A 16,104-nucleotide genomic window follows, 5' to 3' on the forward strand; every position below is an offset into this window, starting at 1 on the left:
GGGGTGCCAAAAGTGTGCTTAATTAATTGTCACCCTCAAAACAGTGTTGTCATGGTTATGTAGCCATTTGCACACTGGGAACATCATTGATAGACACTGGGCCTCATACCTTTACATTGTCTGGGTGGAGGTAAAAGTCGTTGTTCTTGAACTTAGAAACCCTTCTTCATCAACTTGCCCAGCACAGCAGAGCTGGTGTTTTTCCTTTGTTGTGGTCAATGGCTCAATGTCCAGTGGAGAGCAGTGACAAGTGGCGTTCCTCAGTGTTTGGGCCAGTGCTGTTTAACATCTCTGTTGGTGACACGGACAGTGGGATCGAGTGCACCCTCAGCAAGTTCACTGACAACACCGAGCTGTGTGGTGTGGCCGACACCCTGGAGGGAAGGGATGGGCCATCCAGAGGGACCTGGACAGGCTGGAGAGGTGGGACATGCAAACCTCATGGAGTTCAACAAGGGCAAGTGCAAGGTCCTGCACGTGGGTTGGGGCAGTCCCCAGCACAAACACAGGCTGGGCAGTGAGTGGATGGAGAGCAGCCCAGTGGAGGACTTGGGGGTATTAGTGGATGGAAAACTAATTATGAGCCAGCAACATGCACTTGCAGTCCAGAAAGCCAACCGTGTCCTGGGCTGCATCAGTGTGGCCAGCAGGTCGAGGGAGGGGATTCTCCCCCTCTACTCCACTCTTGTGAGACCCCCCCCCTGCAGTGCTGTGCCCAGCTCTGGGGACACCAGCATCAGAAGGACACGGACCTGCTTGAGTGGGTCCAGAGGAGGCCACGAAGACGATCAGGGGCTGGAGCAACTCCCCTGTGAGGACAGGCTGAGAGAGTTGGGGGTGTTCAGCCTGGAGAAGAGAAGGCTCCAGGGAAAATTTATAGCAGCCTTCCAGTAGTTAAAGGGGCTACAGGAAAGGTGGGGAGGGACTCTTTATCAGGGTCTGTAGGGGTAGGATGAGGGGTAACAGTTTTAAGCTGAAAGAGGGCAGATTTCGATTAGATATAAGGAAGAAATTCTTCCCTGTGGGGTGGTGAGGCCCTGGCACAGGTTGCCCAGAGCAGCTGTGGCTGCCCCCTCCCTGGCAGGGTTCAAGGCCAGGTTGGACGAGGGTTTGGGCAATCTGGGCTAGTGGAAGGTGTCCCTGCCCATGGCAGGGGTTGGAGCTGGATGATCTTTTAAGTTCCCTTCAACCCAAACAACTCTATGGTTCTTCCTGGTCCTCCTGTAAAGACATTAGGACCAGGGTTAGATTCAGAGTACTCAAACACTTAGGGTATCGGTTCTGTTCAGGCATCTGAGGAATGAACAATTCTGGTGCCCATGGAGAAGAGGCAATCCTTGGTTCAGAGTCCCTTGTTGCTGCTCTTTTAACATTCAGGAGTCCTTGCTTGCTGATTACAAAGCCCAGGTCAGCAGGGGAGGTGACAATGAGGTCTGGCTGCAGGAAGGAAACAACAAGGGTTAATAGCAAAATGAGTGGGAACTGCTGAGTAGTTTCCATTGGAATGCTGGTAGCTAGAGGGATCACCTTCCCTGCTTTTTCTGCTGGACAGTTTCACTGACCAGTATCTGTAGTTGGGACTCAGTGAAATGCTGGGGTTTCAACCCCAAGCCCCAAATTAAGGCTGACATATGGGTGATTCCCACAGCCCTTCCCAAAGGGGGGGGGGTGAGTTTGCCTTTAGGCTTCCCTCCAGGGTGGGGCCAGCCTGGCAGACAGAGCCATTGGGTAAAGGAGCCCCAGGTGTCTGCATTCAGTAACCAAAGGTCAGGTGTCCCACTTGGGGATGAAAGCTGGGACCACTTGCAGGCAGGGGCAGTGTCTGTCTGTGAGGTGGATGCCCTGTGCAGAGTTCCCTGTTGGGGAAGGACCTCCTGCCTTCCTGGGACTGGGCTCCAGTCAGGTCTGGCTTTTGTAAACGTGGGCTGTGTAGAGATTCAATGTGTGGCTTCCTTGGTCTTCTGTGTTTGGCTTGTTGACTTGGTTGTCTCCCGTCCCTTCCGTGGGAGACTGCATTTCACCATTTCTTCCACCCGTTGTTGGTCGTGCAGTGTTGTTGTTGGGGTCGGTGGGATTGATGTCAGTTATGTATAATCTGACTTGTTTGTACCCCCAGCGCTCACTCATGTACTGACCCTTTTGTTTCAAATACAATTTGGTTCTTGGTTCATCTTTATGCTGTGTCCTTTATGATAGGCCTGATGATTGGCAAAACACTCACCTAGCTGTTTCTCACTTTTTTGGTAGGTGTCAACTTAGCAGACTTAACCTAAGCCTTAGCACATTCTTACTGTAGTTTTGAATTGCATTTATGTGGTGTCATTTCTCATGCATGCTTTTCAAGCTTTCTGCACATCTAGTTCATAATCCAGAGGGAAATACAACTATGAAGGCTGAAAGCTGACTTTGCAGAAGGCATGTTTCTTTTATCAGCAGTTATGTTCTACTGATGCCACCATACTGCATTGTTAAAAAATACACCCTATTTAATTGCAGCAAAGTGATGTCCCAGCAAGCCTTTCTCTGGTAGGTATCACTTGTGTTTTTATTGTGAATAATTTCCCGAAATATTTTGGCAGTCTGCATAAGGACGCTGCTAAGCGACATTGACACACTTTTCCTGTTTGGAGTTGGCTTGTTCTTGTACAGTACGTTTAATCTAATCATCATATCCTGACAAAACATGGCATGAATGTGAAACTGAGACAGAAATAATTCAGGTTACAAAAACTAACAGTCTTCTCAACCAGAGATTTCCAGTTGCTGAAGGAGTGTACTAATGTGGGGATTCTTCATTTCCCATGGTTATACTTTATTTTCCACAAAATCTTTTATCACAGGGATAATGGATGAGACTTAGTGTTTGAGTTGTACTCGCTAAACACGTACAATGGAGAGGTCATATATTAAGCCAGATGGAAATATTTTCTTATTTCCTAACTCCTGTAGTGGGTCAAAATTACTGGAAAAGCAAAGCTTTGGGAAAACTTTCAAAGCAAAACTATACAGTGAAAATGCATGTTCTTTTAATTTCAGAATATTTATGTGTCTAGTGAGAAGATACAGGCAAGGAAATCTAAATTTCTCTAAGTAGTAAAAGATTACGGTAAGTCACAGCAGTTGAATGACGATCCTGTGCTTTGGAAAGTTTTCATTAATTCAGGAGATGGTAAAAAGGTTTTACAACCAGATATTTCTGTATACAGATTGAATAGTACATAATCTGAAAGGAAGCCCATTTGGGGTACGTTGGCCAGATGAATTGATAGTTGCTCTGCTTCCCCCTGCAAGCGTTGTACTCTGCTTTCCCAACAGTCCATGCTGCACGATAATTGTGCGGCTCCATGGGGAGAAGCTGCCTGGAGATCCTGACAGTAATGGTGTGTGTGACGTTTCTGAGCCTTCTGTGTTGGAAGCGTGATGTTACCTGTGGAAGCAGGGCGGGGATATTTGTCAGTGGAGGTGGGCTGGGCCCTGGTAAACTCAGTCCTCCAGCAGCAGCTTCTGACAGGGTGAAGAACAAGGTGATGCCTCTGCTGCTGTTCCTCACCTCAGCGTGGGTCTCTGCCATCTGCTTGGTGTAAATGGACGGCATGCAGACGAGAAAAGGGAATAGATGATCTTGGCTATGAGACAGGTTGCTCCCGCAAGCAAGCAGCAGGACCATTGTGAGCTGCCAGGAAGACTTTCTGCATGAGTCGCTCCCTGTGGAGCTCACGTTACTGTTGTATGGGTTGTGAGCAGGAGGCATGCACTGCAATCCCTCACTGCCGCCTCACGTAAAGTTTTCATGTCAGCTACTACTAAGCACCAGCAATCTGAGCTGTTAGATCAGAGCCAGCACAGGGTTACACCTTTATTGCTGTACCAATACAAATGATTAAATGTTCACTTCGGGTGTAGGATTGGGTTTTTTGTATTTACTTGTTCAAGTCCACTCATACTTGAATGGGATTAGTGTGGCTGTAGTTGGCCTTCTAGTAGAAGCTGAGAACAGCTGCCAGCTACACAGAACTAGGATGCAGTATGGTGAGTGGGAGAATGTATTTGATGAAAAATATCTTTTGAGCTGTACCATGTTTAGGAACTGCTGCATCTTCAATGCATCAGTAACTAAGATTTTTACACTATGGTTCAGCCCTATGTCCATACAAAGCTATTTGGCAAAATACCACATTATATAATTAAATTATGTGTTAATTTCCCTGTGTTAAGGAAGACTTAATATCCTTAAGATATAGTTTCGAACCGAAGTACTTGGAGCACGTCTCAGAGTAAAGGCACAACTTGTGCCTGTATCAAGGTACTTATAATGATGCATTTTACTCCTGGTTTACTAGTCTATTAGAATCCTATTTATGTTACAGTTTGGGGCACAATAGGAAGAATATCTGTGGCTTGCCAAGTGAGTGACTTTAGTGTTTATAACCTCTTGGTGATTTTCCAGCTAAACATCTGTGCCAAGTTTAGTTTCTCATGTGATCAGGAAGTGATACAGGAGGATGCAGTGAGGACTTCCCCGGCCATCTCCTCTCAGCACCCTGACAGGAATGTGGCAATTGTGCTTTAAAGAGGAAATTTTCAAAGGCATGTAGAGCTAAATCTCATACATAAATCATTGAGGTTCTCTTTGAACATCTGACATTTTCCCTTTTCATATCCTTGTTTCAAGCTCAAATAATCAGGCACCTTTTTAAAAGGAACTACCCAATCCCTGAGCATTTATCCTCCTAGCAAAGCTTACTTACCTGATGACATTGACTCCCTCTTGCTTCCCTGTGTGTATATTACTGTCACTGTTTCATTTCCCTGGGATTATTAGTTTGGAATAAAGTATTGAACTTGCTTTGGTGGGCCAATTTTGCCATTGTAGTTTTGAAACAACCTATGAGTGTTTCTACAGTAGTGGAAATGGCAAGCATCAGCTTAAATGTAATTACTGTGTAAACTTTTAGATTTCTTTTTACATGGTTTGGAAAGAAGGAGGGGGGGGATTGTTGAAGCTGATCTCATGTGGGGAGCTCATGTGAGTTATTCTGAATCCTACTGCAAGCATAATATAAGGGGCTTGGGGGCTTATGTTTAATTTTGATTTTTCAAGATTAAAATTAGGTGCAAAGTAGGTGTATGCATATATTCATCTGCTGGTGCAGATACTTTTATTTGATCACATGTCAATCATCTACTTGATTTTATAGGACTCTGTTTCCCTCTTTATTCCTTTAGTACTTTTAGAGGTTCTTGGCTGCCCTTTGCACTCTACCTGAGCTCTAAAATGTGAATGAATCGAACTTTTCCAGGCTGCAAAGAGTCTTTCCTAGGTGCTTCTGACCACTTCCAGATAAATTACCACGCTTGTCTATGGAAGTGCAGAAATAATACATTTCAAAATCATGTATTCCCCTTAATGTGTCTTACTGTGTTCCAGTCTCCTGCCTAATTCAGCCTAATACTGAAATGCAGAAAATGAGGATTAGCCTGCTGTCCAGTACCATGGAGAACATACCTAGTTGTAGCAGCTGCCCATTAGAAAAGTCTGCCAGAGAACTGAAACTTCATTTATCCTTCCATGGCTTCTCTTCCCCCATTCCCTCTTTGTGTGTTTTTTTTTCTTCTTCCCAACTCCTTTATAAAAAACCTAAAGCTTGTTGAATTTTTGTCTTGTTTTTTATTTAAGAACAGGATATGTTAAAAGGAAGCATTTAAATTTTGCAGCCATTTGCTTTTATGTGTTTGAATAACTGCACAGAAGCTAAAGCCCTCTGTTGCCAGGGCCCAGGAAAGAGAACATCTAGCAATAAAAGGAGATTCTGACACAGTGCATATTTCTAAGGCTATGAAACAAAAGCGTAAGTGAAAGTGAAGCTACTGCTGAGCATGAAGTTTATCACTGTTGCTGGGGAATGGTATACGCCTTCTTGAGGACTGCTGTGAACTTGGCCAGACAAAATAGGTGGAAGGGCAGAAGGTGGAGAATGTCTGCATCCTATTATGAATTGGAGGAAATGACTGTCTGCACTCTGTTCGCTGGTCGGCTCAGTATCCTGCTGGCAGGCTGGTTAGCGCTGTAGGATCCTGAACAAAAGTGGTGAATTGTCAACTTTGGTGTTTCAAATAGCTACTAGGGATGAGAAGAAGTTCTTTAAAAATATGCTGTGGATTTTCTGTTGGCTTTCTTAAACTAACTGGAAACTTTCTGCTTTCTTTCAGGAGCGTTTTTTCTGTGAAAACATTGCTGCTAAAAAGCTCCAAACGGGACAACTAAATCCAGTCAGCTTGTCAGGTCACTGGCTCAGTGTAAAAGTGCTTTCATGAGGTAACGTTGGGCCAAAGTCAACTTTTCTTTCTCCTTTGTAAATCTGCAGCCAAGCAATGGGCCAGAAAATCTCAGGGAGCATAAAGTCTGTGGATGTGAGGGAGCCCCCTTATAGACCTGTTAAACGAGAGCTGAGAGGCCCGGACTTTTGCAAGCCAGCGCGTCTGGACATGCTGTTGGATATGCCCCCTGCCAAGCTGGAGGTCCAGTATAAACATGCTTGGAACAATGAAGATCGCTCCTTAAATATATTTGTAAAGGAAGATGATAAACTCACTTTTCATAGACACCCAGTTGCCCAAAGCACAGATTGCATCCGGGGCAAAGTTGGCTACACGAGAGGCCTGCATGTCTGGCAAATCCACTGGCCCACGAGGCAACGGGGAACTCATGCTGTGGTGGGCGTCTCCACGGCCGAAGCTCCGCTGCATTCAGTGGGATACACGTCGTTGGTTGGGAGCAATAGTGAATCATGGGGCTGGGATCTGGGACGCAACAAACTCTACCACAATTGTAAAAACCAGCCTGGGGTCACGTATCCTGTCTTTTTGGAACCGGATGAGTCTTTTGTACTCCCAGACTCCTTACTGGTGGTTTTGGATATGGATGAAGGGACACTTAGCTTCATGGTAGATGGACAATATCTTGGAGTGGCCTTCAGGGGACTAAAAGGGAAAAAACTTTACCCCATAGTCAGTGCAGTTTGGGGCCACTGTGAAATCACAATGAGATACATCAACGGACTTGACCGTAAGTGTTACCATATTTCATCGTTACACTGTCAAGGTTTCTCATGCAGGATTTTTTTCTTTATCATTCTGTTGTGAACAGTCTGCTGGGGGTGGGAGTGCAACAGGGTGGGCTTTCCACTGTGAGTAGGCTGCATCCCATAGTTACTGCCCACAACTAGTATCTGTGAATTTTGTCTTGTAATGATGGTATAGATTGTATCAAAATGTCTTCTCTTTGCCAAGCTGAGTGGCAAGAAGTCTGGGGCCAAAGAAAGTGAACAGACTGAGGAAAAAGATGTTGAGAAACTTCCTAGGTATATTTAACAGTAAAACTCTTTGTTTACTGGAGGATATGTTTTAAATCTGTGGTTTTCAAATAAGATTTGTGGATCCTGTAAAAATTTCCTGTAGTAGTGGGAACTCTTACACGTTGTGCATAAACATACTTGAATTCAGGCCAATAGGCTTTCTTTTCATAGCTACCTTTCCAGGACCCTCAGAAGCAGCCGTGGATCCCCAAGAATCTAGTAATGCAGGTCAAATAATTACTTTCAGCAGTTTTTCTGAAAGAGAGCTCTGTTCCTTAGTTCATTTCAGAAGGTGCTATCTCAGGGTATTTTGTTCTTCGGAAATTTTGGGGTTTTGGATAAGCATTATTTACTTTTGATCTAAAGGGTGATCTCAAATCATTACATAGAAAGGAGGAGCATGTTGCTGCTGACTTTGAAGTAGTAGCCCACCAGAAGATGTCTCACCCCGTTCTTCCCACTGCTCAGGAAGCCGTGCTCTGCCAGGTCCACACACAGCACGGGGTACGGTACGTTCAGTCAGGCCCAGTTGTCTGCAGCAGCTCACCGCTGCTGTGAACTGGGGAAGAAGGCTGAACAAGGTAGTGAGTGAAACTTTATTTCTGTTTAAGACTGTATTATCTGAGGCCATAGGAGGGATCATGAATATAAATACATAGAGTTAACAAAAGTAGATGACTGATCAAAACTTACACTTTTTTGGGCTTTATGAATGGAACTCGGTCTCGTGGAAAGAGAATGTACAACGCCAGACTTTCAGCTAGTAATTTCTAAAGGAATCTTACTTCGAGTTGGGATGGGGTGGTCTAATTCTTTTTCCTGTAAAAAAATTAATTCTCTGCTCATTAGGTTTACATCTGTCATACAAAATAGAAACATAATTAAATTATTTGACCCCATTTTAAGATTACCTTTTCATAAACATCTGTAATAAGCACTAGGGGAGAGAATCTTTATCCACAGAAGCCCTCCAGGTTATTGCAGCCAGATGCTAAATGGCAGCTTCCTGAGTGCTTTTGTACAGGGGAATATCAGAGGATCACAAGTATTTTGCAATTACTCAGACATTGCAGAGTGTACTAATTTTTTTTTTTTTTTTTTTTTTTTTTTTTAAGGTGGTGGGGAAGAGATACTTTCACAAACTGAATATTTGTGTGCAAAAGCAGTTTTTATAATACTGGGAGTATCTGCCAAACTAAGCAAAGTACAGCTCGACTTGGTCCACCACGTCCACACGAGGAATCATTCTGCATTCCTTTTGTAGCCTTTCAGGGAGCTCAAGGGAGCTTTAGAAAGATGAAAACACAGGAGGAGATTGTGAATAAGTTTGGTAGAAATTATAAAATAAAAGGGGTGAAGTAGAGAAGGATAGCTGTGGTCTGTGAGATGGCAGAGAGAAAATTTCCCATCCGGTTTCTCGTGGGATAATTTTGCTGGAAGAGACAGGGTAGTTTCCGAAACTATCCCTGAGAAAGTTGTAGCAGACTTTTTTTTTTTTTTTTTAAAAAGCATGAACCCGTGTTTAAAAGCAAACTTGAAAACTAAACTGTTTTGTAGCCCTGGGTGTTAATCTGATCATGTGAAGAGGAAATTTAAAGCCTCTTTGCCGTGGGGCAGTTTGACATCCTGGAATCACATCATTTGTTATCACATGTTCACTGATCCATTGCTGTCCTGCAACAAAAACAGCATTCAAGAAACCAAAGTAGCTTGTTTAGGGAGTGCTCTAAAACAAATACCACCTCTCCTCTGTTAAAAGTGCCAGCCAGCCCTTGTAGCAGTGCAAGCCTGGTCACAGCACTCTACATGTTCACTCTCATAGCACTTAATATTACAGGTTTGTGTAATTGTTCTTGTAAAAATTGGAGTAGATCTTAAAGAACAGCGAGATGCTCATGTTGCATCCACAAATTTAAATACATTTAAACATAAATATGTGGGGTCTTTTGTTGTTGTTTTTGTTTGCTGTTTAACCTTACAGATTCTCTCTGTTGGTCGTAGTGGCCTGCCGCCCCCCCTTCCCCCCCTCTTCCTTGGAAGTATCTCATACTGCTGATTGCAGCTTTTAGTGGCTCTGGCAGTAGTAACTTAGCTGTTCTTGAAACTGTGCTGTCAAACGGTGACTTGTAACTTGCTATTTAGTGATTGATTGTTACCACTCAGAATGCATAGCGCAGCTTGCAATGGTTGTTTATGTGGTGTCTTACAGGGCAAATGGAGACCTCGACTGCAGGGATTTCTAGTGTTTTCAATACTTGCTGTTTAAATAGAAGATCTCTGAATACTTTAAAGGCCCATGTATTTCAGTTGCCTGGCAAACAGCGAGGGTGAAAGAGTGAAAGGATCAAATGATGGCCTTGTACAGCTGCAATGAACTTAAACTTATGTTGTAGTGGTATAGAGACAATGCAGACTTTGAAGTATATTAATTGCATAGATGGCAGAATCGTAGAAGGATGAAGCTGCAGGTCAAAGATTTGAGAACCTGTGCTCCCTCTGGACTCTGAATATTACTCATATTCCTAGAATAATGCTGTAGTTAAAATCAATCATAGTTCTTCCATACCCTGAGTATTCTGCTTCAGAAGCTACTCTGAGCATCACATGATGATGTGCTGGTGCTGTGACCTTCACTAGCTATTTTTTTGCTCACATTTGAGAGACTCAGAGTTGCAAAGATTTGTCAGGGTTTGGGAGGGAAGTCAGAGGGACAGTATGGAGGGTGCTCAGCATAAGCACATTGAGTTCTTCCTAGGACAGACTACTTTTCTGAAAATGTGATCAGTATTTACCACACTGATGTTTGCCCAGTCACCTAAGTTTTACAGAATTTTACATCAGACTTCTGACTCATTGCCTATTGCAAGAATTTAAAAAAACTAAATAACATAAATGCAGTATATATTATTTTTCAGATGTTCTTTTCATCAGGGTGCATGTATGTTTAAAAGCAGCTAGGCTGTTTATGTCTGTTGTCTGATGAGGAATCCTGAAGACTATTTATAAACTGGAGGGGAGAAATAGCAAAACGCTTCTGTATAAAGGTACGTTGCAGGTCATGACTGACACATTAGTACTTAGATGTTTAAGCAAAGTGACAGGAGGACAATATGACAGTGCTGTGGTACAAAACTTGATCATTGAGTGAGCTGAACACAGTGATTTATTTTGATCCTTAAAAGTACCTGACACAATAGTCAGTATTTTGACTTTTTGTAAGTGTCCATTACAGGTCCGACTCTGCCCTGTTCTGAATCGGTGTAGAAGAGCAAAGCAGATGGTGTGTATTCTGTATATAATAATAGGTGATCCATAGACATAGAATTGATAATGCAAATCATAAGTACAAAATTTAGAATTTAATATCTTCCTAGGTAGGAAGAAGGCAGAAGGAGGCTGCAGAAAGACTTTACTTATTTTATTTTTCCTTCTAGCCTTCCTTGTGTGATAGCATAATGTTGGTTGAAATGAAATACCAAGTGCTGGCAGGAGGGTTTGTGGGGCTCTGCTGGTCTTGGCAACCATCTCATGTGCGTACGTCAGCACAGCACGCTTTCACTAGTGTCATGAAGAAACATCTGCAGGTGTGTATCAGCACTGGCCTTCTGGCCATCTCTAAAAATGCCTGTTGGTAGTACTTTTCTTCATCCTGTAACATACACTCTTGCTGAAAGTGAAGTGCTGGCTGCTACAGCTGCTGCCTTGGAGTGAAGCATCCGGTTGGGATACGTTGTAGGATGTGTCCTAATTGGAGACACTGTCTCCGTGTAATCGTGGCAATTTAAAGAAAGCTACAGTTTACCAAACTCTTGCCTGAACATTTGACTTTTGTACATTTACATGAAGGAAGAATAAGACAGTGTGTAAATGAGTGGTAAAAAGATTGAAATTGCATGAGAAAGGCAAGAACTCTGAGTTCTGTATTACATGTTGAGTAGACTACAGTAACTGAAGATTAAAAAAATCACACCCTGCTACTGCCAATTGATACATTTCTAGTTATAAATCCTGAAGCTGTTTTAGAGGTGAATAAATTTGGCGAGATTTTGGGGTAATGCTATCCAACTAACTTTTCAGTAATGATGTCTGATGTCCTGCATAGCCATGTTTTACTCTTAGAAGATCTTCTGTCTTTTTAAGTTCTAGAAAGAATAACTCCTGTTTTGGTTGAAAATAGACGGTAAAACTTTTTGAGATAAACAATAGTATCCCATTAGTTTCCTTATTCTCTTCCATTCAGAATTTAGCCATCTTGTCTTAAACTGATGTTTTCTTAGATCCAAGAATTACATTTATGAGACAATTGGGGTGTTGGCTGATCCTTATGCCTGAATCTCCTCCTCTTAAAATTAGGAATGTTGATTTACTTTCAATTTCCTTTATATAATAGTACAACTAGTTTGAAATATTCTGTATCAGGCTGTTTATTTCCTTTTGAGTGGTATTTACTGTTATTTTTTCTGTTTAGGTGTGAAGGAATGCTTCTTGAGCTTGATACTGATAGCCCATTGTGGTTCTTGTGCTAAATTTGCATAACCCTTACACAGTTTTGAAAGTGAGTTCAAGGAGCTGGAAGCATTTGTCTCAAAAGAGAAGACAACTTTACTTTGAAATGTAATTTATGGAAAACATTTGTGTGTACCAGTTCAAATTTTAACCTACAGATCCTTCTGGTAGTATTTGGTACTTCCCAACAAGGGTCCTCAGGCTCTCTGTCAGCTGTTACTGACCCCTGCCCTGCAGCATATAACCTATTTTTAACATCTGTAGATATTTACATCCCCAAATAAAACAGAAGTATTATTCAAAGTATGTGCTTCAAACTTACCTACAATGAACAAATAGGGGGGTTTAAGTAATCATCCAAACAGAAATTCTGTTCACTGTAACTGCAGTGAGCTGGTGCAAACATAAAACTGAGGATGTTTGGAAAACATAGGCTCAGTTCAGGGAGCTCTATCTGCTCCTGCATAGAGGCCTGGAACAATAGTTTGTGTTTTGAGATCCTGTGCTCCCTCTCTGCCCCAGGTTGCCTAGGGGAAGGGTGATCCCTTTTGCTCCTGCCTCTCAGACGTTTGGCTGCTGCTGCTGAAGCAGCCTGTGCCCCTGTAGCCCACTGGGACAAAGCCTTGGGGTTGTTCTGCATTGCAGGTGTGTGGAAGGAGGCAGGGTGGGGTTCAGGGCATGTCCCCTTTTTTAACTGATATGGCTGAGGAAGTTTTGGGATGTGGGGTAGGTTCAAACCTTTTGCTCTTTGCTGTGCAGGAGACCACAACTTAACCCTTGAATCACTTTCAGACCTTGGGTTGCATGTGTTTAATACTGTGAAATAAGAATGCTGTTTCTAAGCTAAAAACAACTTTGGAGCTATGGAGCTAAGCACAACTTCTTTCCCCTTTACTACTGTTCTCAGTTTATTTTAATTTACGTTGCTCTGTCTCTAACATACCACAAATGCTAAATATAAATATGCACTCTTCCCTTTGGATGCCTTTTACCATAAAGTAATCTAAATCAATATTGCAGAATTGTTAACTGCCAGAAGTATGTAATCTCTCTTCAGACTCTCTGGGGTTTTCCCCCAAATGGTTTTCAATTAAAATTTTTAAATAGATATCCTAGAATGGTTTGGGTTAGAAGGGACCTTAAAGATCATCCAGCTCCAACCCCCCTGCCATGGGCAGGGACACCTTCCACTAGCCCAGGTTGCCCAAAGCCCCGTCCAACCTGGCCTTGAACACTGCCAGGGAGGGGGCAGCCACAGCTTCTCTGGGCAACCTGTGCCAGGGCCTCACCACCCTCACAGGGAAGATTATTATTATTTTTTTTTCCCCTTAATCTAAATTGGTGCTCTTTCAGTTTGAAACCATTACTCCTCATCCTATCCCTACACCCCTGATAGAGTCCTTCCCCATCTTTCCTGTGGCCCCTTTAAGTACTGGAAGGCCACTAGAAAGTCTCCCCAGATCCTTCTCTTCTCCAGGCTGAACACCCCCAACTCTCTCAGCCTGTCCTCACAGGGGAGCTGCTCCAGCCCCTGATCATCTTCGTGGCCTCCTCTGGACCCACTTGAGCAGGTCCGTGTCCTTCTGATGTTGGTACCCCCCAGAGCTGGACACAGCACTGGGGTCTCACAAGAGCTCAGTAGAGGGGGAGAATCCCTTCCCTCAACCTGCTGGTCACTGATGATCTTTTTGTTTATCTAAACCTGTTTATTTTAGATGATACTTATGTAATACGTTATTCTGGATATTGCAATGGAAATAATGTACTCTGGATATCCAGTATTTCTAAACCTTAAGAAGAATTTTCCTTACAGACGTGCAATCAGAGGATGAAGCATTAGTAATTAAGCAGCTAGTGCTGTGAAGAAGCAATCTTTAGCTTTTGAGATAATTTAACAGGAAACAGCATTTTCAGTTCCTACTTCAGGAATCAGATAGTTCATTGTTGGGGTTTTTTTGTCATCTTCTACATTCACCCTACTTCTCTGGGTTAAGTGCACTTCTTGTTCTTTAATCCTAATCTGTTGACACTTTCTAATTAATTCTGAGCCTCTTCTCAGCAGGTTGAAACCACTACACTGTCACTAGAATAAGATGCTTGGTTAATTGGCTTTTTGCCCCAGCTACCTCCTGCCCCTCTTTGGTGGTCTCTGTGTTACATCTCTCTTCAAGATACACTTCTTCTTTTCAGTCCTCCTGCCTATTTCCTCCCTTCCCTAGCTGAGTTTCTCTTCTTGTATGTTATCACACTCTTAATAATAAGTTCTTACCTACCTCCTTCCCCCTCCCCCCTTCAGGTAGTTTTTTTTACTGATAAAGGTAGAATATTAGGTGCACTGTCACTCCCAGAGGAACCACAGTTCAGATTTAAAGGTGTGACTTTAGCTGTAATGAGGAATGGTCTTTTCAATGGTCTTTCTGTGTGAATGTTGAATATTTTATATTTTTTCATTTGTATAAATTAATCATGCAGAGAATCATCTGATTATCTCAGGTTGATAGCAAATAGTTGCTTATGAAAGTATGTAGCTAGAAAGATGTTCACAAGCTCCTACACTTGTTAGACTAGCCTTGTCTTGTTCTATCCAACTTTGACCTATTGAGACCTCCAGTGATATACTACTCAGGCAATCCAAAGCACTCATTACTTGACGGATAACAGGTTTTTTTCTCCTTTACAATCTAGCCTAATTTGTTTGTTTAGCAGGAAATACAGTTATCATTGGTCTAAGACATAAGAAGGTGCTGGCATACTCTTTTAAGTTCAGTAGCTCCCAAGGCTAAGAACAAGCATTAATATTCCACAGCTGTGTTATGGTTTATTTTCATCCTGAAAATATGCTTTTTTTTTCCTGCTTTGGTTCATAAAGGTGCCATGGCAACTGCCAAATCTGACAGTTACAAGAAAAGAACACAAGTTAACATGTTCTGGTCACATTTCCACTGATTTCTCATGTATCCTGTCTTTAACAAATAAGAACATTGAAGAGCATCAACCCTCTGTTCTCACAATTGAAATGAATGTTGTAATCTAAAGTTACACTTTGAATATTGTATTTATTACTCTAAAATAGCAGTTAGAAACTTGGTAGCCTTGCTTAATCCTTTTATGAATTTGCTCAAGCTGCAATGCTGGAATTGTTCAGCAGGGTGAACTGATTCTCACAGGTTTGCATTAGAAGTGGAAATTTGTAAAGGGTATTTATTTTTTGATTTGTTTTATCTGTATTGCTGTTGGGCATTGCACACAACAAATTCAAACTTCAGTGCACATAATGATGCCTCTGCAATATGTTATCCAGTGATATATATACTTACTTTATTGCCAAAAATGTGTGCTTTGTCCATTTTGATTATGTTTGCGTACAAGTTTCCTCATAACTTATATTTCTCCTTAAGATAAACTTTATTTGTCTCTCTGGCCATGGAAGTTTATTCCTTTCTCTGATCACAAGCTTTTTCTGCAGATGGCCTCTTTTTGATCTCTTAAAGACAGTGTAGCTTCTCTGTTAGGAGAGGGAGATAGCAACCTGATTTCTAGTTGGGCCAGAACAAAGTCCACTTTAAAAAGATAAACATGAGAAGACCCTGGAGTATATTGTGGTGAGTAGCAATTTATATACCAGTCTTCCTATTATGGCAAAATCCATATTTTTACGGTAAATCAACAGGCAATGTGCCTGAAAAAAAGTACATTCAAAAATGTTGCTGTGTTCTGCAGATGCTTCCACTGAAAGTAGTGATGGTGCGTCTACCTCCCTGTGTAAACGAGAGGAAAGCTGCCCCAGCAGTAACACTGTGTTAAAATAATGCTGAGGCTGTGAAGTCAAACACTCAGAAATTGGCAAGTGGCAGAACAGGATTTGCTTTTTTGCAGCTGTAATTCTGAGCTCAGCAGCCTTCAACTGCGCTGTGGCCCACTTTCTCTCTGGTAAAAGGTGGTAGATTCTGCTGCAAGTCATCCTTTTGTCTTCCTTTTGTGCCAGCATTTTTTCCTTGAATCTTTCCTCCCCAGTTCTCTGTGTGTGACCTGATGTATTTTGTAGTTTCCCCAGGATAGCCAGCAGGGAAACGTGACAGAGCATGACAGTCCCTGTGTTCTCGGGTTTGGTTTTGCATTGCCCTTTGAAGATAACAGATGAAAAGTCCTGCTAGTGAGGACAGGACTGGAGCAAAGCTCCCCCTTGTCTTGGTCTGTGCATATAGAGAGAACTTAAATAACTTTAGTCTTTTCACTTTCAAAC

The 16,104-nt window shown here is 42.4% G+C and overlaps 1 protein-coding gene across 1 annotated transcript in view; it reads left to right on the forward strand.

The window, feature by feature from the left end:
- SPSB4 (splA/ryanodine receptor domain and SOCS box containing 4) overlaps window positions 1-16,104 on the forward strand; it is a 93,002-nt gene that overhangs the window by 18,029 nt on the left and 58,869 nt on the right. Inside the window, exon 2 of the mRNA XM_026855286.1 lies at window positions 6,211-7,066. Coding sequence (XP_026711087.1) covers window positions 6,373-7,066 — 694 coding nt within the window. The 5' untranslated portion in view covers window positions 6,211-6,372. The remainder of the gene's footprint in view (window positions 1-6,210; window positions 7,067-16,104) is intronic.

The sequence above is a fragment of the Athene cunicularia genome, assembly GCF_003259725.1.
Source record: "Athene cunicularia isolate RWA chromosome 9 unlocalized genomic scaffold, athCun1 chr9_part1, whole genome shotgun sequence".
Classification (NCBI taxonomy): Eukaryota; Metazoa; Chordata; class Aves; order Strigiformes; family Strigidae; genus Athene; species Athene cunicularia.